The sequence below is a fragment of the Leucoraja erinacea genome, chromosome 5 (assembly GCF_028641065.1).
Source record: "Leucoraja erinacea ecotype New England chromosome 5, Leri_hhj_1, whole genome shotgun sequence".
Classification (NCBI taxonomy): Eukaryota; Metazoa; Chordata; class Chondrichthyes; order Rajiformes; family Rajidae; genus Leucoraja; species Leucoraja erinaceus.
This window is the reverse complement of record NC_073381.1, coordinates 76459150-76485884: the sequence shown is the minus strand read 5'-3', so window position 1 is coordinate 76485884 and position 26735 is coordinate 76459150. Positions and strand designations below refer to the sequence as shown.

The 26735-nt window shown below is 42.1% G+C and overlaps 1 protein-coding gene across 1 annotated transcript in view; it reads left to right on the top strand.

The window, feature by feature from the left end:
• Positions 1 to 26513, top strand: part of tbpl1 (TBP-like 1) — a 38180-nt gene extending 11667 nt beyond the window's left edge. Inside the window, exons 2-8 of the mRNA XM_055635972.1 lie at positions 3370 to 3444; positions 4285 to 4477; positions 8199 to 8281; positions 10722 to 10785; positions 20091 to 20194; positions 21794 to 21888; positions 24534 to 26513. Of these exons, the coding sequence (XP_055491947.1) occupies positions 4343 to 4477; positions 8199 to 8281; positions 10722 to 10785; positions 20091 to 20194; positions 21794 to 21888; positions 24534 to 24613 (561 nt within the window). The 5' untranslated portion in view covers positions 3370 to 3444; positions 4285 to 4342 and the 3' untranslated portion in view covers positions 24614 to 26513. The remainder of the gene's footprint in view (positions 1 to 3369; positions 3445 to 4284; positions 4478 to 8198; positions 8282 to 10721; positions 10786 to 20090; positions 20195 to 21793; positions 21889 to 24533) is intronic.
• Positions 26514 to 26735: the final 222 nt, after the last annotated feature.

Here is a 26735-nt window from a genome sequence, read left to right as displayed (position 1 = left end):
CGGGTGAACACGAGGAAAGCTGTAGGCCCAGATGGCATCTTGGGGGGTTTACTTAAGTCTTGTGCTACGCAGCCAGCCCCGGTGCTCACTACAATATTCAACCTCTCCCTGGCCGTCCGTGGTCCCTGCCTGCTTCAAAAGATCCATCATTGTACCTGTACCTAAAATTGCCTCCCCAGCTTGTCTGAATGACTACCGTCTGGTGGCCCTCACCTCGGTAGTCATGAAATGCTTTGAGAGGTTGGTCAAGAAACACATCTGCACCTTCCTCCCTCGCAACATGGACCCGTTACAATTCGCATATCGTCCGAACAGATCCACCCGCGATACGGTCTCCCAGGTTCTGCACACCGCTCTCTATCATCTTGACAGCCAGAAGGGGGGGGGTACGTGAGGATGCTGTTCATAGACTTCAGTTCAGCCTTCAACACGATAGTCCCCACCAGACTTGCCGAGAAGCAGCTGGAATTGGGGCTCAACACCCCCCTGTGTGCCTGGGTCCTGGACTTTCTCACCGCCAGGCCCCAGGTAGTCAAGATGGGAGGAAATACATCGAAGTCCCTCACCCTGAACACAGGATTCCCCCAAGGTTGCGTCCTCAGCCCCCTACTGTACTCCCTGTACACACGCGACTGTGTAGCTAGGTTCAGCTCCAACTCAATCAAGTTTGCTGATGACACTGTGGTGGTGGGCCTGATCTCCTCTTGAATATCAAAAAAACCAAGGAGTTGAGCGTGGACTTTAGGAGGGCACATCATCTGAGGACGTACACACCATTGAAGATAAAAGGGGATACTGTGGATAAGGTGAACTGCTTTAAATACCTGGGAGTCCACATCTCAGAGGATCTGACATGGACATCACATGCTGCAGCACTGGTGAGTAAGGCAAGGCAGCGCCTTTTCCACCTCGGGCAATTGAGGAAATTCAGAGTGTCTCCGAGGATCCTCCAGTGCTTTACTCAGCTGCTGTGGAAAGCATCTTGTCCGGAAACATCACGATTTGGTTTGGGAACTGCTTTGCCCAGGACAAGAAGGCTCTGCAGAGAGTAGTGCAACTCCAGAGCCAACAAGATCATGGGAGACCCCTTCCGCCCCAGCAACGGACTATTCCAGCTGCTACGGTCAGGCAAATGCCTCCTTTGCCATGCTGTGAAAAAACGGAGAGGATGAGAAGAGGCCATTAGGATTGTAAACTGCTATCTCACCAAGGACTAACTTTACTGTACAATTTTATTGTGTGGTGTTTTTTTTTAATTGCCGTTTTTTCTTTTTTTCCTCCCACAAATATGTAATATGTGAATATGTGTTTCTGTTCCATTCTGTTTTGTAGTTTGTTTGTTTTTTGCACAATCCGCAGGCATTGCCATTTTTCATTTCATTGCACATCTCGTATGTGTATGTGACGAATAAACTTGACTTGACTCCAAGATTGCTGCTGACGCAAAGCTGGGTGGCAGTGTTAGCTGTGAGGAGGATGCAATTAAGCTGCAGGGTAACTTGGATAGGTTGGATGTGTGGGCAGATGTATAGCAGATGCAGTATAATGTGGATAAATGTGAGGTTATCCACTTTGGTGGCAAGAATAAGAAGGCAGATTATTATCAGAATGGTATCAGATTAGGAAAAGGGGAGGTGCAATGACAGCCAGCAGTGAAGAAAGCAAATGGCATGTTCGCCTTCATAGTGAGGATTTGAGTATAGGAGCAAGGAGGTCCTACTGCAGATGTACAGGGCTCTGGTGAGACCACATCTGGAGTTTTGTGTGCAGTTTTGGTCTCTTAATTTGAGGAAGAACATTCTTGCTATTGAGGGAGTCCAGCGTAGGTTCGCCAGGTTAATTCCTGAGATGGTGGGACTGACATATGATGGTAGAATGGGTCGACTGGGCTTGTATTCATCGGAATTTAGAAGGATGAGAGAGGATCTTATAGAAACATATTGAAAAAGTTACTTTTATAACTACTAAACCAGGTTCGCTTCTTAATAAACAGACACCACACAAACTGTTTGGTAGACCAGTTCAAAACTTTACTTAACATTGGCCGATGGAAGGGAGCGAGTATTCCAGCTAAGTGACCAATGTAGACACTCAACTGTCCTCGGTCCACCTTCTCTGAACAACAGAATTACATTGCCTTAAATAGGGTTTTTTTTGTCCCTTTAGCACATTCCACAGACATTAGTCATGGTCAGAGGTACAGGAAAAGGTTTCCACAGAATGCATCACATCAAAGGCCTTTTGTTTACATGGTACAAGATATACTAAAAACATTGGCCATTTGCTTTAGGTCATTTTATCTCCAAAGAGATCACCCTAGCTCTTTTCGCTGCTTCCTCTCTGTCACTTGGTCCCTCATAAACATAGACCATTTGTTTACAAAGATGTGACTAGCTATGTCTCTCTTCCTCTCTGTCACTTCCTCACTTGGGAGACAATGTTATAGGATTTATTATCTCACCCACCGCAACCTAAGGCAAGCCTAATTTGACTCTAAATATAAGCTGTAAGCTAGCCCAGAAGCCAATTTAATATCTTCTTATATTTTTAACTAAAATTCGGCTTCATCAATATAAAATTAAGCGATTGGATGGGCTAGATGCAGGAAATATATTATCAATGTTGGGGGGAGTCCAGAACCAGGAGTCACAGTTTAAGAATAAGGGGATAGGCCATTTAGGACTGAGATGAGGAAAAACTTTTTCACCCAGAAGGTTGTGAATCTGTGGAATTCTCCGCCACAGAAGGCAGTGGAGGCCAATTGACTGGATGTTTTCAAGAGAGTTAGATATAGTTCTTCAGGCTAACGGAATCAAGGGATATGGGGAGAAAGCAGGAAAGGGATACTGATTTTGAATGATCATAATGAATGGCGATGCTGGCTCGAATTGCCAAATGGCCTATTCCTGCACTTATTTTCTATCTTTCTAGTCCAGCTTTTCCTATGGGTGGGACCAAGAAATGAGTACATGATTTACCAAAAAACGCAAATTATTCTAGTTTCTATGCATTTACCTAACTGATTTTCTTTTTCGCTGCTAGTTTAAAGATATGTCTATTTCTAATACTCAGTCATACAAGGTGGAAGCAGGCCCTTCGGCCTAAATTGCCCATACCGACCAACATGTCCCATTTGCACTTGTCCCACATGCTTGCGTTTGGCCAATACCCCTCTAAACCTGTCCTATCCATGTACCTGTTTCTTAAACGTAGCAATAGGACACAATTTTTGGTACTCAAACTGGTATTCAAGCCTCTATTGCAACAAAATTATTTTTATAATGATTTCTGCAAGTGGCCACATTATTTATATTTCGTAGTTTGAATGCATTTTTATTTATCTGACATAAAACTTCATTTCATTTACAGGTTTGCTTTCTGCTGGACATTGTTTACATTTGCCTTTCACTCTGATATCAAGAATTGGCTGCCCAACTGACCATGGTGAGTATTTTTCTCTTCATTGTCTCGAGTGCATTACCAGAAAATTATCATTTTGATTTGCGCTGCTGTGAACATGTCCCAGCTATACTAGCGTGTGGTCCATATCCCTCCTAACCTGTCCCATCCATGTGCTTGTCTAACTGTTTCTTAATCGTTGAGATAGTCCCTGCCTCAACCATGTCCTCTGACAGCTTGTTCCATACACCCACCACCCTTTGTGTGAATAAGTTACCCCTCCGATTCCTATTAAATCTTTTCCCTTTCACCTTACATCTATTTCCTCTGGTCCTTGATTCACCTTCTCTGGGCAAGAGACTCTGTATCTACCGAATCTATTCCTCGCATGATTTATACACCTCTATCATATCACCCCCCCATTGTCCTGTGCTCTAAGGAATAGTCCCAGCCTACCTAACCTCTCCTGGCAACATCCTCGTAAATCTTCTCTGTACCCTCTCCAGCTTAACAACATTTTTCCCAAAACGTGCCCAGAACTGAACACAATATTCTAAATGCAGTCTTGCCAATGTCTTATACAACTGCAACATGACCAATACTCAATACTCTTGACTGATGAAGGCGAATGTGCTGCCCTACCCTTTTTGACCACTGTATCTACCTGCGACTCCACTTTCAAGGAACCATGCACCTACACTCCTAGTTCCCTCTGTTCTACAACACTCTCCAGGGCCCTACCCATTCACTGTGTAGTTCCTGCCCATGTTAGACTTTCCAAAATGCAACACCTCATTTCTCTTGCCTTTTGAGAAGTGAATGTTTATTACTTTGATGTGCATCATTTTGATAAACGTGTCAAATTAACATGTTGTTCTACTTTAGTGCAGCACTATCTAGATGGTATGCAGTCTGTTGGTCAGTTGGATAACAAGCCATACCCATGGAACCAGACAATGATGTTGCACTGGATATTTTGATAACAAATGTGGTCTGTGTCTTTAAAACAAGATGCCATTTAAATCTGCGCAAGATTGCACTGGAAGGAACAAACGTGATCTACAAAAGAGATGTAGGGGTAAGTTGTAGTTTGTGCCTATCCTCAATTGTATTCCTTGCTGGAAACCATCTGATATTCTTAATGTTACAATAACCAGCGGTATATTACTTTACAAGGATTTGATATATATTTTAATGTTATTTTTCAAAGTTTCTAAATGCCATAGTAATTCACTGATCACTTCAGTAAAGGTTGTATTTATTGCTTAATTCGCTGAATATTGGATATCACTTGGCTCCCAACACTCTTTTAATTCACATGCAATCCATTTTCCAGTTAATCTAATGCGTTTAAAGGAATCACACAAAACAGGGCCCATTGTATTTGAGAGCAGCCCACAAAACGGGGACCAAAATGTGTTTAAAAGCATCAAGCAAACTGCAACCATTGCATATGAAGTTGGACATTGTAATCTTGGTAAACATCTCAAATTCTGACCTTGAGATGGAAGGAAGGTCATGGATGAGCATGGTTGGTCCCCAGACATTGCCCTGAGGAATTCCTACTGTGATCTCCTGGATCTAGATTGATTGATCTCTAACAATCACTGTCATCTTCCATTGTGTGAGCTATGACTCCAGCCATTTGAGTGTTTTCTGCAGTGCGCATTGACTTCAAATTTAGCCCAGTGCTTCTTGATTCCTTTTTTATTAAAACAAAGAGTTGGAGTAACTCAAGCCAGGCAGCATCTCTGGAGGACATGGATAGGTGACGTTTTGGGTCGAGACTCTTCTTCAGACTAGTAGTTGTGGGGAGAAGTGCTGAAAGATAAGCCTGACAGCTGATATGTGAATAAGAAGGAACTGCAGATGCTGGAAAATCGAAGGTAGATAAAAGTGCTGGAGAAACTCAGCGGATGCAGCAGCATCTATGGAGCGAAGGAAATAGGCAACGTTTCAGGCCGAAACCCTTCTTCAGAATATCACTTGGCAACATTTTGGGGAAAAATCCAAATGGCGTGATTGAGAGTTGGCTGATTGGGGTGTTAGTAACCAGATTTTTTTTTTGTTTGTTACTCGTTCTCAAGTAAGACTGACATGTAGTTTGTCATGTTGCAATGTGTACAGCGGCAACTGATTACACCAATCTGAACTTGAAACTTCCTTCACACAGGTGACAAAGATGTAGAGATGCTGTAGCATCAGTGGTTCTTAATATTTGAGTTATTCTTTGCTTCCTCTATTCTAGCCACATCATAAATGAACACCTTTTATGCAGGTACACCAAAAGGATGATCCTGTGCTTATTCCCAGTGTGTCAATGTTGAAACTCTTAAAGGATGCTCTAGGAGATCAGTTATAGAGGGTAAAGCAAGCAAGCCCATGGGCAGACAGGGAGCAAGAAAGTTTGAAAATCTAAACTACGTTTACTTTAGACAATAGGTACAGGAGTAGGCCATTCAGCCCTTCGAGCCAGCACCGCCATTCTATGTGATCATGGCTGATCATTCCCTATCAGTACCCCGTTCCTGCCTTCTCCCCATACCCCTGACTCTGCTATCTTCAAGAGCCCTATCTAGCTCTCTTTTGAAAGTATCCCAGAGAACTGGCCTCCACCGCCCTCTGAGGCAGAATTCCAGACTCGCAACCCTCTGTGAGAAAAAGTGTTTCCTCGTCTCTGTTCTAAATGGCTTACCCCTTATTCTTAAACTGTTGCCCCTGGTTCTGGACTCCCCCAACATCGGGAACATGTTTCCTGCCTCTAGCGTGTCTAAACCCTTAACAATCTTATATGTTTCAATAAGATCCCCTCTCGTCCTTCTAAACTCCAAGTGTACAAGCCCAGCCGCTCCATTCTCTCAGCAAATGACAGTCCCGCCATCCTGGGAATTAACCTTGTAAACCTATGCTGCACTCCCTCAATAGCAATAATGTTCTTTCTCAAATTAGGGGACCAAAACTGCACACAATACTCCAGGTGCGGCCTCACTAGGGCTCTGAACAACTGCAGAAGGACCTCTTTACTCCTATACTCGACTCCTCGTGTTATAACGGCCAACATGCCATTCGATTTCTTCACTGCCTGCTGTACCTGCATGCTTACTTTTATAGACTGATGAACAAGGACCCCCAGATCCCATTGTAAACTTATCCTTTTCCAAACTTGACGCATTTAGATAGTAATCTGCCTTTCTGTTTTTTGTTACCAAAGTGGATAACCTCACATTTATCCACATTAAACTTCATCTGCCATGCATCTGCTCACTCCCCCAACCTGTCCAAGTCACCCTGAATTCTCATAGCATCCTCCTCACAGTTCACACTGCCACCCAGCTTTGTTATCTGCAAATTTGCTAATGTTACTTTGAATCCCTTCATCCAAATCATTGATGTATATTGTAAATAGCTGCGGTCCCAACACCGAGCATTGCGGCACCCCACTAGTCACTGCCTGCCATTCTGAAAGTTACCCGTTAATCCCTACTTTTTGTTTCCTGTATGCCAACCAAATTTCTATCCATGTCGGCACTCTACCCCCAATATCATGTGCCCTAATTTTGCCCACTAATCTCTTATATAGGACCTTATCAAATGCTTTCTGAAAGTCCAGATACACTACATCTCTCTTGTCCATTTTCCTAGTTACATCCTCAAAAAATTTCAGATGGTTAGTCAAGCTTGATTTCCCCTTTGTAAATCCATGCTGACGGACTGATTGTGTTACTGTTATCCAAATGTGCGGCTATTTCATCTTTTATAATTGACTTCGGCATTTTCCCTACCACCGATGTCAGTCATCTTAGCATGCTGCAGGAAAATACATTGGCAAATTCATCCGAATGTTCTTGTGGTTTAAGGTTACGTTATGAGGAAATATTTAACTTCTACGTTTTAAGGATTGGAAAATAATCTAATTTGTATTTTTTAAATTATAAAGAGTTTGATGTATTAAATGGGTGATTTCTCCAAGTCCATGAACAAGAGAATATAATTTTAAATTTCAACTGAAGCTTTTTGGAAGAATATGGGCAAGCAATTTTTCAGTCATGGATGATAGTAATCTGTAATTGTTAACCCCTCTGAAGTTCAGCATGCTGAGTCTATTGAAAGTTTCATGGATGAATACATTTTAAAATGGTAAGAATGCCATGCAATATAAATTGGAAAGTAGGGTCAAATATTTCATTGAAGGCTGAGTGGATCAGTGGTCTACTTCAATTTCCTTTTCAATACAAGAGTATCTTCTCCATTTCATTCTATTGAACTGTTTGTTTATTTTGCAGACACGGATCCTCAATAGCTTTTGAAAAATTATTTACAGTATTCATTATTTTAGTAGGTGTTTTGCATGTAGTTTTGATTCTTGCATGCAAAATATTGATTTAACTGTTTTTAATTAGCAATTGTGTCCATTGTAGTAACAGAATCAATAAAAAATATTAAAATCTGAAACCTTAATCCCCATCCTCAATTAGGCAAAATTTGCATCCAGCAAAAATGATTAGATGAATAACATTTTGAGAATAAGGCAATAGCTAAGTGCGTAAAATTATTGAATAAATCAGAATTACACTAATTTATGGTAATTTAATATAAAATGAGAAATGTTCAGCAGAGTTAAAAACAGATCACATTTAGAGAATTGTTATACACAAGAACTTGCAAGACTGGCAGATGTCAGTTTTGTGCACTCGTGACCCAGATTAAATTAAAGTGTAAATTTATGTTTGCGTTAAACTTAACAGGAATTCTTTGACTGGGGCACCATATCGCTAATATTTTGTTATAATTGTTTGCAGAAGGTGTTAATGAAACTGAGGAAACCCAGAATAACGGCAACAATTTGGTCTTCAGGGAAAATTATATGCACTGGAGCTACAAGGTAAAAACTTTGGTTAACTAATCATGCAAGAAGCTTTTCATAATTGATGATATTTACTCCTAGGAATTTGAAGTTTTCTACTATCTCTACTTCAACACCATCAATACAAACTGGTTTGTGTACTGCTTCGCTTCCTGAAGTTGATCTTTATCTCCTTTGTCTTGCTAACATTGAAAGGTTGTTGTCTCAACACCAGGACATTTCTCCCTGTACTCTGTCTCATCATTTGATATCCGTCTGATTTAATATGATGGTGTCGATACCCACCTCTATCTCTTCCTGTGCAAGCTGGTTCCATATATTCACATTGTGTTTTTTTTTTGATTTTTGTGTCTTTGGAGCGATTTCTGTCTTTAATTTGTGTATTGATGATGTCCTTATTATTTATTTTTCTCCGACTATATGTTTTTTTTTCTCTTCTGTTTAATCTTGGTGACCTTGAGATTTGAAAGGCGCCCGAAAATAAAATTTATTATTATTATATACCCACTTCCCTCTAAATGGTAAAACCTGCCCCTCGAGTTCTTTTTAAATAATTCCCCTCACCCAAGTCATCCAGTTTTAGACACTGCCACCCTTGAAAGGAGATGTAACAATTCATCATATCTCAGGCCCTCATGATTTTATAAACCTCTATTAGGTTAACCCTCGGCCTCCTTTGCTCCAGGGAACAGTCCCAGTCTATTCAGTCTCTTCTTACAACTTGTCCTTGAACATTTTTTGCATTCTCTAGCCTAATTACATCCTATTGTCAAACTATACACCGGCTACTAAAGATGGTAGTGGTTGTTGGACATCTATCGTCCCAATCCCAGGACGTTACTGTACTTGCTTATCAAAGTGTGCGTTCGAGCCAGCAAGTTTTAACTGCTTCATCTGTCCTCAATAAGGCTACAGCAGATGTTGCTGATGTTCAATTGCATTTGCAAATCCTTAGAAAATGGAATGGTTGCATGGACAGATAAGTAGTGTTGTTCCCCAATTTCCAGCAAATTAACATTTCCCGTAAGAAAGAATCAAATCTACCTGTCCTTAACTTTATTGTGTCACCGTCCGTGAGTCCTCCATTGATACACTCAGGTTCCCATTGACCAGAAATTTACTTGGAGCATCCACCAAATACTGTGGCTGCAAAAGAGGTTGAGTATCCTGTAGTAATCTCCTGACTTTTCAAAGTCATTCTATCGTTCGCATGCAATATCGATGGCGAGATGGAATACTTGCCTTTGAACTGCACCTGCCAACATTACTCAAGTAACTTGACCCGATCTAGTGCAAAGCAACCTTCGTGATAAACATCCCAGCCACCATCCTGAATATTTACTCACTGTTAATGTTGCTGCTCAACAACGTCATTGCAGTTAATCAGTTAATCTATTTTTTGGCAACACCTTTCAAATCTGTCACCTATACAATCATGGACTAGAATAGCAAGGTCTTGGAATGCCATAAGTACCCCATTAGTCACTCATTGTACTGACTTAGGATATCACTGATCCTCCATTGTCCTTGACCAAATCTTGGAATTATCTAGACCCAACAAATCGCTGACATCTAATGATTACTTGAAAAAGTCGACATTGTCAAATGAGACAGGGGAACAGAGTCGTGTTGGGGTACAGTTACGTACAACTGAATTTTGCTATTGAATTCATTTAGATGGAAATATTATGTACAAAAGTCCTTTGGTTCAAGAAGAAACTAACACCTCAAAGGCAATTGGGTTCGGGCTTCAAAAGCTGTCCTTGTCAGTGATGCTCATATCGCATAAATACCAACAAAAAAAACATTGCTGAAGTTGCATATGGGATACCAGATTTTCATCCCTAACAATCTAGTAGTTTCATTTTGATCATTTGTATCAAAAATCCCAAATTTTGTAATTGACTGAATTACATTTTTTCAACATCATGGGCAGAGGAACTACTACCTGCCCCTCCCAAATATATGTAAGTAATTGTCGGAGTACTAACATTTTTGCCAGGAATTTGTGTATGTTAATATTCTGGTGAAAGCAACTTAGTCACAAGGGAGCATTAAGTGTTACAGGGTACATTGTGTGTTAGATATGTGTTTTGGCTCTAACATGAAGTAATTGATGTGGGTATTTAGTTGCTATGTTCACGCCATACTTCCTGTCTGCAGTCTCCTGGTGTTAAGAACAGTGGGTGAAGTTCATTGTTGGTGAGGATATAGAGCAGGTGAAGACAAAAATGCATTTTGTACATATTTCCTTATGAAATAATTCATAATGGGTGACCAACGGAACCCTAACAAGACTCTGTCCCATTGTTTCATTTGACGATGTCTTTTTTTTTGTTTGATCATAAGATTTCAGCAATATAGTGTCTTTGTACATTCTATTGTCAAAGAATTCCCAAGTGATGTACATTGGGGCTCTAATATGTGATACAATCTTTTTCTGTAAATTACAATTTAGTGAAGAAGATGCAAAAACTGGTGCTCGAAGATTAGCCCGTGTTCTGCAGAAACTGGGTTTTCAGGTAACTCTTTATTTGCTGCTATTTCTGTAGAATATTAAGTGCTGAGCTGATTGTAGATCACTATTGGTCACTTCAGTTAAGGATTTGGGTTTTTGTTTTTTGAATGAGTTGGCATCTACACTTCCATTCAACTGGAATTCAAACCTTTCTAATAAATGGAAGTAACTAATTATAATCTGTAGGAAGGAATTTCGGATGCTGGTTTAAACTGAAGAAAGGCACTAAAATCTGAAGTAAGCGGGTCAGACAACATCTCTGGAGAAAAGTAATAGGTGATGTTTTGGGTCAAGACCCTCCAGAGTGATTAAGGGCCTGTCCCACTTGCGTGTCCTTTGCATGCAAATTATGCGACCTTGTGGTCGCGTTGAGACGCACGGGCATCGTATAGTCTCGCGGGGCCGGTCCCACTGAGAAGCACGGAGGGGCATGTAGTTATGCGTGACATTGCGCGGGGCTCCGAATTTTTTGAAGCAAACAAAATCTTCGCGCGCCAATGGCCTGTCGTGGAACTGCCGACCAAAGTGGGATAGGTCCAAGACCCTGGCACGACGCAACGTCTCACCTCCAACAGCTGCAGAAGCAGGCAAACGATCGCCGAGCTTGGCCTGGGGCTCACGGCCGTTGCGGTTCGGATCCGCGCCCACTTCTACTCCCAGAGCAGGGCCAAGAAAATTGAAGATAGACACAAAATGTTGGAGTAACTCAGCGGGACCGGCAGCATCTCTGGAGAGAAGCAATGGGTGATGTTTCGGGTCAAGACCTTTCTTTTCTGACTGAAGCAGGGTCTCGACCCGAAACATCACCCATTGATTCTCTCCAGAGATGCTGTCGGTCCCGCTGAGTTGCTCCTGCTTTGTGTCCATCTTCAAATTACGTCACGCGCTCCAGACGGCTGTGTAGTCGAATTAAGTCGCGCGCTAACTTCGCGGGACCGTCGCGACTCAACGTGACCACGAGGTCGCGTAATTTGCGTGCCAAGGGCACGTAAGTGGGACAGGCCCTTTAGGGTAGAGGGAAATGAGAGATATAGATGGTGATGAGAGATTAATAACAAATGAATTAAAGATTCGGCACGGACTTGTAGGGCCGAGATGGCCTGTTTCCGTGCTGTAATTGTTATGTGGTTATAAGATATGCAAACAAGTAACAATGATAAAGGAAACAGGCCATTGTTAGCTGTGTGCTAGGCGAGAACGAGTACAAAAAACGAGACTCGAGACTACTTTGAAGCTGGTATGACTTGGGTGGGAGAGGGATGGAGAGAGTGAATGCAAGGTTAGAGAAATCAATATTCATACCACTGGGCTGCTAGTTGCCCATTCTTCTCCTTTGACTCCTCCCATTTTCTACAAATCAAAGGCACACACCCCCCCTCCCCTTTCTTGATCCCACTGTCTCTATCACAGGCGAGAGACTATTGACTGACGTCTATTATAAACCTACTGACTCCCACAACTATCTTGACTACACCGCTTCCCATCCTACCTCCCGCAAAGACTTTATCCACTATTCCCAATTCCTCTGTCTATGCCGCATCGGTACCCAAGATGAGGTGCTCCATACCAGGACATCCAAGAGGGGTGCCCCTCATCCATCATAGATGAGGCCATCACCTCGGTACCCCACAGCTCTGCCCTTGCTCCCCCTCGCCTTAGTCGCAACAGGGGCAGAGTCCCCTAGTCCTTGCCTTTCGCCCCATCAACCGTCGAAAACAACATAATCCTCTGACATTTTCGCTGCAACAGGATCCCACCATTAATCACATCTTCCCATCTCCACCCCTTTCCCCCTTCTGTAGAGACCGTTCCCTTTGCAACTCCCTAGTGAACTTATCCCTTTCCACCCAAACCACCCACTCCCCGGGTACCTTCTCCTGCAACCACAGGGGATGCAACAGCTGTCACTATACCATCTCACTGAACACTGTCATGAGACCCCAATAGTCCTTTAAGGTTAGGCAGAGATTCACTTGCACCTCCTGCAACCTCATCTATTGTATCCATTGTTCAAGGTGTGGACTCTTGTACATCGGCGAGACCAAACGTAGACCCGGCGTTTAAGAAGGAACTGCAGTAGACCCGGCTATTGTTTAATTGAATACCATCTCCCAGTCCGCATGGACATACCTGATCTCCCGATTGCCAAACACTTTAATTCCCCTTCCCATTACCATACTGACCTTTTTGTCCTAGGCCTCCTCTGTTGTCAGAGTGAGGCCAAACGCAAATTGGAGGAACAGCATCACATATTTTGTAATTTCTCTAACTTCAAGTAATCCTTGCATTCCCTCTCCATCCCTCCCCCACCCAAGTCGTACTAACTTCAAAGTTATCTTGTTGAGTGTCATTGTCTTTACTCGTTCTCACCTGACACACAGCTAATAATGGCCTGTTTCCTTTATCATCGTTATTTTTATGCATATCTTTCATTCATTTGTTCTATATCTCTCTACATCTCTCGTTCACTTCCCCTGACTCTCAATCTGAAGAAGGGTCTCGACACGAAACTCTGTTTCCGCTAGTGGGAGAGTAGGACTGGAGGTCCAGGAAGGAGATGGAGAAGGAATTTCTTTAGTCTGAAGGTGGAGGATCTGTGGAATTCCTCGGCACAGAAGGCTGTGGGCGCCAAGCCAATGGATATTTTTAAAGCAGAGATAGGAAGTAGAGATTGATCAGCCATGGGGGCGCCATCCTATATGGCTGTCTGTCCTGCAGCTGTCCGCCTTTTCACTTTAAAACATTTTTAGTACGTTAAGTGTGTTGTTGGAGGTCTAGTCTTTTTATGTGGTGGGGGGAAGGGGGAAACTGCTTTTCTCAGTCCCTACCAGGCGGAGAGGCGGCTTCCCTCCGAGCCGCATCTTCGCCCCGTCCTCGCGGCCTACCATCAGGACTTGAGCGGCATTTCATGAGGGGACCGGCCAGAACTACGGCTTCAGTGGCGGCACAGGTCTGGAACACCTTCACGGAGCGGAGCTTCGGAATGCTGAGTCCGCCGATGGAACATCGCGGAGCTGCGGGTTTGTGGAGCAGCCAGCCTTGGGCGGCGGCGCTGACTTTAACATTGGGAGCCTGGGATCTCTCGCCGAGATCGCCAGTGTTGGAGCTCTGACCAGCGCGGCCAGTTGGCTTCAGGAGCAGCGGTCTCTGTAAGGAAATGGCCGTTCCAGGTATCCCAAGCTGCTGAGAGTGTTCACCCGAAGCCGGAGCACCATCGTCTGGTGAGAGGGCCTAAAACATCGGGCTGCGGATGCCTCAACAGGCCCGATCATGGGTGGACAAGTGGAAGAGGACTGGACTTTGTGCCTTCCCCCACAGTGGGAACCATTGTGGAGGGATGTTTTTATGTTTTAACTAGACTAAGTGGGACCCGTTGGGTCCCATGTTCACACGGGAGGGCTGGTCCCACAATGCAATATTCCACCTCTCCCACAATTCCAATATTGGTGGCGGGCGGGGGGTGCTTCCTGGAGAGTTGGTATGGGTGTTGTTGGCTGCAGGGACTACTGGTCTCCAGAGGGCTAGTATGGACATTGTGGGCCAAATGGTTTCTTTGGGGTGGCAGCTCAGTCACTCAAGCCTGATGTGCTGGTAGCTCACTCACGGCTGGTGGGCTGGCAGCTGACTCACGGCTATTCCTTGAAATTCCATTTCAAGCAGAGTGCAAGGCCACACAAAACACCACGCACAGTTCAGTAGACATTCAGTGTGTTCAGTTGATTCACAGCTCAGTCAGAGTTGTGACCTCTCCCTCTCCATCATATAGAGACTGAGCCACACCCACACTTCTCGGTTTTATAATCACTCCCCACTTCCACCGGAAAAGGTGTGGCCTTCATGGTGTGATTGACAGGAGAGAGATTCTCAACATTTTTTAAACACCAACAACCATTAGCAGTGCATTTTTACTTCAACCCAAACAACCATTAGCAGTGCATTTTTACTTCAACCCAAACAACCATTAGCAGTGCATTTTTACTTCATTAGCAGTGCATTTTTACTTCATTAGCAGTGCATTTTTACTTCATTAGCAGTGCATTTTTACTTCATTAGCAGTGAATTTTTACTTCATTAGCAGTGTATTTTTACTTCAAACAAACCATATTTTCATTTTCAAATCACAATAAGGGCACTCACAGCTGAGTAGACATGTGTTCAGTGTTATTCAGAGCTCAGAGACATGCCCCTCTTAGTTCCTCCATCTTGCAGAGACTGTGAGGCACGCCACTTCCAGGTTTTATAGTCCCTCCCCCATCCCACCAGCAGGGGCAGCAGAGAGAATGGCAATTTTAAAAAAAAACATTAATATCTCTCTGATTTTTCATCGATGGGAAAGATCCTCTGGCCCCGGAAGGCTGAGTGGGGCTCTGAGCGAGGTGGCCAAAAATGACAGCCGTAGGTGGCGGCGTTTTCTCGGAAATCACGCCACAGCGAGCCAAAAGCGGTCAAGATCAGACTTTTAATAATATAGATAGATGTTAAATTTCTTCTTTAATGTTATGTTGTATTTTTATCGGTGTGCTACAATGACATCTGAATTTCCCTGAAAAGGGGATTAATAAAGTATTTATCTATCTATGATTGAATTGTGGGCTGAATGGCCTAATACTGCTCCTATCACTTATCATTTTATGAAACGTCACCTGTTCCTTTTCTCAAGAGATGCGGCCTGACCCGCTGAGTTACTTCAGCTTTTTGTGTCTAATTCTAATGTTTTGTCTATGTTTATCAGCTATCATGGGTGACTTTAATTTACATATAGATTGGGCCAACAAAATTGGTAGCAGTGCTGGGGAGGAGGATTTCCTTGAATGTATATGGGGTGTTTTTTTAAGCCAATATGTAGAAGAGCCGACTAGAGGACAGGCCATCCTAGACTGGGTATTGTGTAATGAGGAAGGATTAGTTGGCGATCTTGTTGTGCAAAGCCTCTTGGGCAACAGTGACCATAATATGGTGGAATTCTGCATTAGGATGGAAAGTATGAGCTCTGATGAGGATGCGATGAGGCTGCAGGGTGACTTGGATAGGTGGGGTGGGTGGGGAGATACATGGCAGATGCAGTATAATGTGGATAAATGTGAGGTTATCCACTTTGGTGGCATGAACAGGAAGGCAAATTATTATCTGAATGGTGTCAGATTAGGAAAAAGGGAGGTGCAACACAACCTGGGCGTGCTTGTACATCAGTCACTGAAAGTAAGCATGCATGTACAGCAGGCAGTGAAGAAAGCTAATGGCATGTTGGCCTTCATTGTGAGAGGATTTGAGTTTGAGAGCAAGGAGGTCCTACTGCAGTTGTATAGGGCCCTGGTGTGACTGCACCTGACGTATTGTGTGCAATTTTGGTCTCCGAATTTTGAGGAAGGACATTATTGCTATTGAGGGAGTGCAACGTAGGTTCACCAGGTTAAATCCTGGGATGGCAGTGTAATTCTGCTCCTAATCTCACCCTGTTAGTCAAGCACTGGATCAACTAAACTTCTTTATTCTCGATCATAAACAAACTTGTTATACAATACCCAACCAACACCGCGGGTCCGATTCTTGTCTCTACTCGTCCAAGCCCTTCAGCCTCATGCGAATAGACGCCTCCAGCAAGTCAGCACAGTTCCAAGTGCTACCCCAGAAGATCGACATTGACTCATGTGGTGTCCCCTCTTTTATACAGTATCGGACCCGTGGTGCGAAATACATGGGGTGGGGTGTGGGGAGCACAAATAAAGATCATATAATACATTTAATGACAGCTTCCTAACCCAATCACAAAATACCCCATTACATTGTTTCTACAGAAAGTTCTAGTTGGAAGACAGTTCACCAAAGTAAAGAAGCATTTCCCCAGGTAGCATAAACAATTTGGGCAAGGCTCTGCTCCTTGACCAATCATATTCAACAGTGCACAGACCATGCAACATAGTTAACAATACTTTTACAACCCCCCATTCTATAACCAATCCTGATCATGCATTTGCAGCCAGGCTCAGCTCTTTCTGCTAAACCCTCATACATATTAACAATTGAGGGGACATCTGGACATCACCCTGTGCTTAACTTCCTCCCAGGATCCAGACATTCTGGAGCCATGAGACTCATGGCTTGGCAGTTTTTGTAGAAAGATGGCAAGCAAGTTCTGCAAAGGCAGAGATCCTCCATTTTGTCACATACTAAATTGGCCAATATTATGATGAAAGAATGGTTCGACTGTGCTTGTATTTGCTGGAATTCAGAAGAATGAGAGGGGATTCTTTCGAAATATATAAAATTATTAAGGGATTGGACAGGCTAGATGCAGGAAACATTTTCCTGATGTTGGGGGAGTCCAGAACCAAGAGTCAGTTTAAGAATAAGGGGTAAACCATTTAGGACTGGGACGAGGGAAAACATCTTCACCCAGAGAGTTGTGAATCCGTGGAATTCTCTGCCACAGAGGCTGTGGAGGCCAATTCACTGGGTGTTTTCAAGTTAGATTCAGCTCTTGGGGCTAAAGGAATTAAGGGATATGGGGAAAAAAGCAGGAACGGGTCACAGATTTTAGGTGATCATCCATTTGCTGGCTTGTACGGCCGAATGTTTTTCTATGTTAAGTTACAGCATTGGCTATCATTTATTTTCACCTTGAAGTACAAAAATAAGACCTTGAGGTTTGGTTGGTTTTCATTTTATGATATATCCCTTATTAGGAATAGGTAATGAATGCTGGCCTTACCAGCAAAGTCCTCATTCAGCAAAATGATATAAATAAATCACTGCTCTACAGTACATAAAGAACTTGGAAGATACAGACATGTACATATTTTTTAAGAAAAGTATGTACATGCCAAATATTTGTTGGATGCATAAAAGGAAATACATTTTTTGACAGCAAGATACTGGAGTCACAGAGAGAGAGAGAGAGAGAGAGAGAGAGAGAATCAGGTTCTTAGCCAACTGAGTATTAACCACCTCGACTACACTAATTATCAACCAACGATAAGGTAATCCTACATTAATGTCATTTTTTAATTTCTTCCCCACCCTACCCCCACTCATCAACTGTTCCAAGATTCTACTGCTCACCTACACAGAAGGGCAACTTACAGTGGCCAATTTCCCTACTAACGTGCATGTCTTTGGGATGTGGGTAGAAACTAGAACATGCAAAATTCTACATATGTAGAAAGGAACTGCAGATGCTGATTTAAACCAAAGATAGACACAACATGATGGAGTAACTCAGCAGGTCAGGCAGCATCTCTGGATAGAAGGAAAGGGTGAAGTTTTGGGTTGAGACCCAAAACGTCACCCATCCCTTCTATCCAGAGATGGTGCCTGTCCTGCTGAGTTACTCCAGCATTTTGTGTCTCTCTTCCATGCAAAATTCTATTGATTTCTTCTTCTGTTTCAAGGAAACCTTTGTCATTCCATTCCCCAAGAAAAATATGATGACTTGTCACAGTGACTACAACTGACTAACGTCAACCATAATGAAGTGCTTTGAAAGATTGGTAATGGCACACGTGTGCCAGTCCTCTGAACCATCTAGATCCCTTGTAATTTGTGTGTAGGAAAGATAGATCCATGGAGAATGCCATCTCACTTGTACTTCATTCAGTTCTGGATCACTGAGAGTAAGACAATATATGCTTGGGTGCAATTTATTGACTGCAGCTGAGCCTCTAACACAGATAGTAAATGAGCTCCTCCCTGAACTGGAACTTTCGATTGGAACCCCCATCAGCAATTGGCTTCTAGATTGCCTGTCCGGCACACATTAAAAGGTTTGAATTTATCCTAACATTTCCTCCACCTTGACTCTCAATACTGGTGTCCCGCAGGACAGTGTGCTCAAAGTAGGGCTTTGCTGGCTGTGGTCCATGCAGACTTTGTCGTCTTCTGTCAGGGCTCTTCAATGCTGTCCACTAGGGCTGAGTTAGCTCACCTCTTGCATGCTGATGAGGGGGTGGTGTACCCTGCTATAACCTAGAAATTTATTATGTCTTGACCAATTATACAGTAAGGTGGAAAGACCAATCATAATGACCTCAAAGGATATAACGAGTTGAGGGGATGATTTGCATGCAATCCTCCAAATGAGGTGGGGAAGAGAAACCTTGACTGCATTCAGTCTGCCTTTCTTTTATTCACTTTTCCTAGATTAGTTCTTGTATCAAATATTCAATCACTAATCGATGTTGTTTTGTCACTACTCATATTCTTGTAATAGTATAACTACCTGTGAGCTCAGATGGATGTTGCCAACTAGTGTGTGCCTTTGGATCATGTCTGGTCAGCTTGGGTAAAGTTTTTTGTGGTTCTCAGCTTGGCTGTTCTGAGGAATTGCTTGCCAAAAAGCTCTCTTCAGAATAATACAGATACTAATAACAGCATTTTAAAATTTTGTTTCATACTAATTATTTAAGTTCAAGTCTTATGGAAGTTTTGGTAAAGGGAGGAATGTTATGCGGATGTAGCCGCGTGAATTTAAAAGTGATTCTAGCAAAATATGTCTGATAATTGGAGGGTGCACGGAGGGAAGTAGAATTAAAGAAATTAAAATAAATATGGGGACCCTAAACCTTGAAGGTGGGGACCACCATTGGAAGAGTGGAGGACCAAGGATGGTGGGAATATTCTTCAAAATGAGCTTTCTCATTTTTCTACAGATTTTGATTTCATCAAAATTGATTTGATAATGGATAATTTGAGCAAATTACCTTCAAATCATCTATTTCTGCACTAAGAATAATTTTGTCCAACCCTGATTTGAAAGGTGCAGCATAGAAACTGGCCCTTCAGGCCACCGACCATAGATCACCCACTCGCATTAGTTCGATGTTATCCTTCTTTCGCCTCCAAAAGAAACCAGAGCACCCGGAGGAAACCTATGCAGTCACTGAGACATTGTAACTCCACAAACAGCACCCGAGGTCAGGATCGAACCTGGGTCTCTGGCACTGGGGCAATAGTCTACGCTCTGTGACATTTGCGCCAAAACCTTAACTGTCTTTTGCTAATTTATTCGGAGTCATTTGTTATATTAAAGAAATCTTCTTATCATTGGTGAATCACTGTTATTTGTAAGATAACTAAAGTTAATTTTGTGATGTGCACTCTGACCCACTCCTTATGATTGTTATGCAGGCCTATTCCAATTAGAAAAGATTTCTGTCTCATCAGAACACATTGTGTATTAACGCATAGAACAAAGGTGGAAAACCAGTGTCTAAATGACAAATATACTAACTGCATTTGTAGCTGGATAATTTATTGCCAAGCATGAATGTAAGAGAAACATATGAAAATATAAAACTTGTCTTCATTCCAAAGGTAAAGTTTGCTGGATATAAAGTAGTCAACGTTCTGGCTGTATGTACAATGCCATTTGAAATAAGGCTACCAGAATTCACCAAAAAGAATCGTCCAATTGCAAGGTATGAATATAAAAGTTATTAAAAAAAATAACCACCAAGAAAAAAAATTATAGGAAGTAAATATGAATAGGAATACTTTATTGTCACATGTGAGGAGGATGCTAGGAGACTGCAAGGTGACTTGGGTAGGCTGGGTGAGTGGGCAAATGTTTGGCAGATGCAGTATAATGTGGATAAATGTGAGGTTATCCATTTTGGTGGCAAAAACAGGAAAGCAGACTATTATCTAAATGGTGGCCGACTAGGAAAAGGGGGGGATGCAGCGAGACCTGGGTGTCATGGTACACCAGTCATTGAAAGTAGACATGCAGGTGCAGCAGGCAGTGAAGAAAGCGAATGGTATGTTAGCTTTCATAGCAAAAGGATTTGAGTATAGGAGCAGGGAGGTTCTACTTGCAGTTGTACAGGGTCTTGGTGAGACCACACCTGGAGTATTGCATACAGTTTTGGTCTCCAAATCTGAGGAAGGACATTATTGACATAGAGGGAGTGCAGAGAAGGTTCACCAGACTGGTTCCTGGGATGTCAGGACTGTCTTATGAAGAAAGACTGGATAGACTTGGTTTATACTCTCTAGAATTTAGGAGATTAAGAGGGGATCTTATAGAAACTTACAAAATTCTTAAGGGGTTGGACAGGCTAGATGCAGGAAGATTGCTCCCGATGTTGGGGAAGTCCAGGACAAGGGGTCACAGCTTAAGGATAAAGGGGAAATCCTTTAAAACTGAGATGAAGAACTTTTTTCACACAGAGAGTGGTGAATCTCTGGAACTCTGCCGCAGAGGGTAGTCGAGGCCAGTTCATTGGCTATATTTAAGAGGGAGTTAGATGTGGCCCTTGTGGCTAAGGGGATCAGAGGGTATGGAGAGAAGGCAGGTACGGGATACTGAGTTGGATGATCAGCCATGATCATATTGAATGGCGGTGCAGGCTCGAAGGGCCGAATGGCCTACTCCTGCACCTAATTTCTATGTTTCTATGCAGCAAGTCAAATTCTTTGCTTGCAAACACAATGTATATAAATGGTGGCCACCTACGGCACTGACAAAGTTACAAAGTATGCCAGCTCCTTGTTTCTTCCCCAACGCCGGGTCCTGCATTGTTCTTCCCCTCCCTCCCACACGGTGGTCTTCCGCGGGTCGACCCACGAGGCACCGCTGCTGCCGCGAGGCTTTGCCGCTACTGAGGTCCCATCGTCGTGAGGCCTCGCTGCTGTCGACGCCCCATTTTACTCCCCCGTGGTGCCGAACCGGGCTGCGGACTCCGTCGGCTGCTCTGCCGAGCTGGACTCCGACCCGCGAGGTGGCAATTCGGGAAGCATCGGCGCCTCGATAAAGGCCTCTGGCCGCATTCCCTGTCTCCCCAGCTGCGGCCCCACCTGTCCAACTCAGTTTATCAATTAGATGGAATATTTTTACGCCCAAAATTAACAATTTTCTATTCAAATGATGGCAGACATATTTTACATTTCCAGATTTTGTTTATATTTAAACTTTGAAGCTTTTTTTAAAAAAGGATTCCTGGTCTTGAGTGTTCCGATTTCATTTTAATCCATTGTAATTTTAATTAGTTATATGCAAGTTCTTGTTTTTCTTATAGCTATGAACCAGAACTTCATCCGGCAGCATCTTACAGAATTAAAGCATTAAAAGCTACACTTCAAATCTTTTCAACGGGGAGTATAACAATAACAGGTATGTCTGCACATCCCACAGTTATGTCAGCAACAGTTGTTACCAACTTTTACATCTTCCTCTCCCTCAGGTAATCATTATTTTATTGTGCAAACTGCCTTTTCAAAACTTGCAATTGGATTCATAAAGTCATTAATGTAGCTACAGGTGAGTTCCTGGAGGACGAGAGATTAGCTCAGTCGTCGCTGCCATCGGTTCCCTCCTCGGTTCTAGTCTTCAGGGCTTCCAGCTGCCGCTGCACGTCCATTGGGTCTTTGTTCTCGGCGTCCACCGGGTTGTCCTCGTCCCTTGTTAAGTGTTGGAAGAATTGGGTGGAGGAAATGGACAGAAAATGTTTAGGGCCCGGATCCTTCTTCAAACTGACATTGAAGTCAGGCACAAAATGCTGGAGTAACTCGGCCTGACTGGCAGCATCTCTGGAGAGAAGGAATGGGTGACATTTTGGGTCGAGATCCTTTTTCAGACAGTCAGGGGAGGGGGAGTCTAGAGCTATGGAAGGGTAAGGTGTGAAAACGACAGATCAAAGCGACGATGAAAAGGAAATTAGAATGGTTCATTGTTAGCTATTGGGAAGGTGACGAGGAGGCATACCATCAGTAAAATTAATCAGGCACTGGAACCCAGCTGCCTGTATGTGGTCCATGCCGCCTCCTTTCACCTGACCAGAGCCTCAATTTTTCTCCATGTGATAGGAGCAGAATTAGGCCATTCAGCCCATCAAGTCTACTCCGCCATTCAATCTTGACTGATCTATCCTATTCTCCTACCTTCTCCCCATAACCCCTGATACCAGTACTAATTAAGAGTCTACCTCTGCCTTAAAAATATCCATTGCCTTTGCCTCCACAGCCTTCTGTGGCAAAGAATTCTACTGATTCACCACCCACTGACTAAAAAAATTCCTCAACACCTTCCTAAAGGAAATTCCTTTAATTCTGAGGCTATGACCTCTAGTCCAAGACTCTCCCACTAGTGGAAACATCCTCTCCACATTCACACAATCCAAGCCTTTCAATATCCGGTAAGTTTCAATGAGGTCTCACCTCGTTCTTCAGCGACTGCAGGCCTAGTGCCGTCAAATGCTCATCATATATTAACCCACTCATTCCTGGGATCATTCTAATGGAGATAGGGGAGGAAAGCAAAGGTTACTTGAAGCTAGAGAAATTAATATTTATACTGCTGTGATACAATCTGTTCCTCCAATTTGCATTGGGCCACACTCGTAACAGTGGAGGAGGCCCAGGACAGAAAGGTCAGTATGGGAGGGGAGTTAATGTTTAGCAACTGGGATCTGGGACATTGTGTAGATGCAGTTGAAAGGACTATCGAGATCCTTGGACAGAGTCGAGGGAGGGTCTAAAGGAGCAGGTGTTGCATCTTTGGCGATGCAGAGGAAACGACATGGGGAGGGGGTGGTTTGGGTTGCCTGACCATCCCCTATCGTCCTGTCTACCTCCGGCTACATTCCCTGCTGCCATTACGGTAAGGCTGCAGTGTGGGCGGGGTAGCGGTAGAGGAGCTGCCTTACTGAGCCGGAGACCTAGGCTTGATCCTGACTGCGGGTGCTTGTCAGCATGGAGTTTGTGCGTTCTCCCTGTGACCTGCGTGGGTTTTCTCCCAAACTTTCAGTTTCCTCCTACACTTCAAAGACGTACAGGTTTGTAGTTTTATTGGCTTGATATAGATGTAAGATTGTCCCTGATGTGTGTTGGGCAGTGTTAGCGTGCATGGATCACTGGTCAATGCAGACTCAGTGGGCCGAAGGGTCTGTTTCTGCGCTCTATCTTTAAACTAATCACTAAAATAACGTAACCTACACAGAGAAATCTTGAGGTCGAAATTGATAGTTGCCTAATTTCACTGAGTATAAAGCATTAAAATAAATAACAGCGGTCACTCAAAATGTTGAAACAAAGGTGTGGCAAAATAAATTATTACTTACAATTGTTTTCACCATTCTTTAATAGAAATAGGAATTGTTTTGTTATAGTATGATTGAAAAATTAGGTTAATTTAATTTTTGGGCTTTTTGTTGGTATGGTGTGGTTAAACAGTTTAATTGGAACACCCACTCATTTACCCAATGTTCATAAGTTCTCGGAGCAGCATAAGGCCATTTGGCCCATCACGTCTACTCTGCCAGTTAATCATGGCTAATTTATCTTTCTCTCTCAACCCCATTCTCCTGCCTTTGCCCCATAATCCCTGACACCTGTACTAATCAAGAATCTGTCAATATCCGCCTTAAAAAATATGCATTGACTTGGCCTCCACAGCCATCTGTGACAATGAATTCCACAGATTCACCACCCTTTTTGCTTTTGGTCCAGTTTTTTTTGTTTTTTAAGGATTTAAAGGCATATAAACAGAACCATCGTTATCTGGTTTAGACTACATATTGCTATGTACTTGTTTGGTATATTGAGCAGTATTGGAAGTCCCCAATAAACGAGATACTTAGACTATATCCGTGAGATTATCTGCCTGGTGATATTCTAAACATATGATATATTCATGGAAATGTCATAATCAGCAGCATTAAACCAATATATTTAAAAGAAAACATCTTAATCCTTGATAACATTACATTCTGATAACTGAAGTCTAATTTATCTTTAACTTTTATTTTCCCTGATTCCTAGCACCCTGTATACAGTTTGTTGCTACAGCAGTGGAACAAGCCTATCCATTGATTTTTGAGTCTAGAAAGACGATCAAATAACCATTCCTATTACGGGACCATCTTAGTGGCTCTGAATGGATGGCTACAGAGGCGAAGTTTACCATATAACTATTCCAGGAATGGACATACAGCAAATGAAAGACTGTGAGAATATATGAACACAAGGCAAATGTATTCATATTGGGATGTTAATATTGTTTTATTGTGAACTGTTTACATGACATGATGCTGCTGTTTTTCTTAGGAGAGCCCTCCTTATAGTCTCTGCAGTAAGGGAACAGGATTGTAAAATGTGCACTACATTTAAAGTTGAACCATTTTTTCTGGTTGAGCTTAGTGTTTTATTGTAAGGTCTTTTTAAAAAAAAAAAAAAAAGTTATGCTGTATATGAAAACCAAAGATGCCACCAATGTTGTTCATTTGGTTATAGTGTTTAAATACAATTAATAGATGTGTATTTAATTTTAAGTAAGAACCCTGCTATGTCATAATTTATTGAAGAATTTACAAATGTTACAATTTACATTCATTGGTGAATTCAAAATATTATTTGTGAAAGCTATTTTGACTTTAACGGGTCCTCCCAAGTAATGTGGATGGCCAAATTATTTTAAATTCAGGTAAATGTGAATTTGATGTTTATTTTTTAAAAGAATGCATATTTGGTGAGCTTATGAAAATGGAGGGTTCCTAAATTTGGAATCAAATCACATCCTATTAATTAGAAAAGCTAGTGCATCAAACCTTTCCTGGATTTTAGGGTATTGAAAATCACTTAAATATTTGCATGGCTGCTTGTTGATCTTAATTTTTAAAATTGATCAGCTAAAGCTAAAAAAAAACTTCATATACAGCATCATCAAATGGATCCTAAAAGGCACTGTAAATTAGTTTTATTAAAATAGTTACATGGTGTGATGCATACTGTATATCAACCATTGGGAATATATCAAAACATAAAAACAAGTATTGCATTAAGATTTTAAAGTAGTAACTTAGGAAACGTTTTCTGTAATAGAAAAAAATTGGGAATAAACTATATAGCCCATAATGCTGCAGAAGTTAATTTAAACTTATACCAGGAGCCTCATGCCTTTTCAATAAAGAGAATCTCACTATTGGTGAGTTCCAGGCGTTTATCATTTATAATTTGCTACAAACTGATCAGTGTAACCTTTGAGTTATGAATCTTTCATACTCCAAAAAGAATTGCTGCAACTATTACCAGCGAGATTTTTTTCTACGCCCAGTTTTACTTGAAAAGAAATGCTTTATGATGCATAGCATTGTTCTGAAGTTCCTAACGCAACTTTTCAGCAAATGTTGCTTTTAAAAAAAAAAAAATCGTACCTTAGTTAATGTCCGTCCACAGTTTCTACCAGAAAATTTAGCAGTTAGTTTGGCACTGCTCTGCATAATAAAGTATGACATTGCCAGTATTTCATCAGATTTTATTTATAATGAGAACAAGATTTTAGTTCAATAAATTGGATGTTCAAAAAAAATGAGGCTTGTCATTAGAAAGCATGCTGCACTCTAGCAGTGAATCTGATCATTGGCTCAGCATCCATATTTCCAGCCAAACTCCTGTTCCTAGGTTGAGTATCAATCCTCACTCGCTGCGATTACCACCTGTTTGAAACAAGAATATTCCATTGAACTTCAAACAATGTCATCTTTTATCATTGCAATTTCATGTAATCTGCAAGCAAAAATTTCAAATTATACAGCGCATAAATTAGAATCCAAATTTACTTGAACATAATCCTTTGAGTATTGGAAAGCACTTTTGAATAGCATTTTTTTTTTCTGTTTTATAGACCAATTATGTTTTGTTTTGTAAATTTCCAGTTCTCTACAAAGTTGAAGTAGATGGATGTACACAATTGTAACATACCAATTTACACTATTCACATAATAAATGTAATCTTAACTTTCATGGTTGTTGTTTATTTTGTGCAGCAAGGCTTCCTTGGTCTCAAAGGGTTATGTTGAACGACAGAGTGCATCTGTCATGTAAATAGTCACTTCAAAATCTGTCAGCATTCTTGCTTAGATGTTCTGTTTTCATTCCAATTGCCAATAGATGGAATTACTTTTATGCCATATCTTGGAAATCGCCTTTCCTTTTGAAATTAAGGTGGGATAAGACAATTATGTA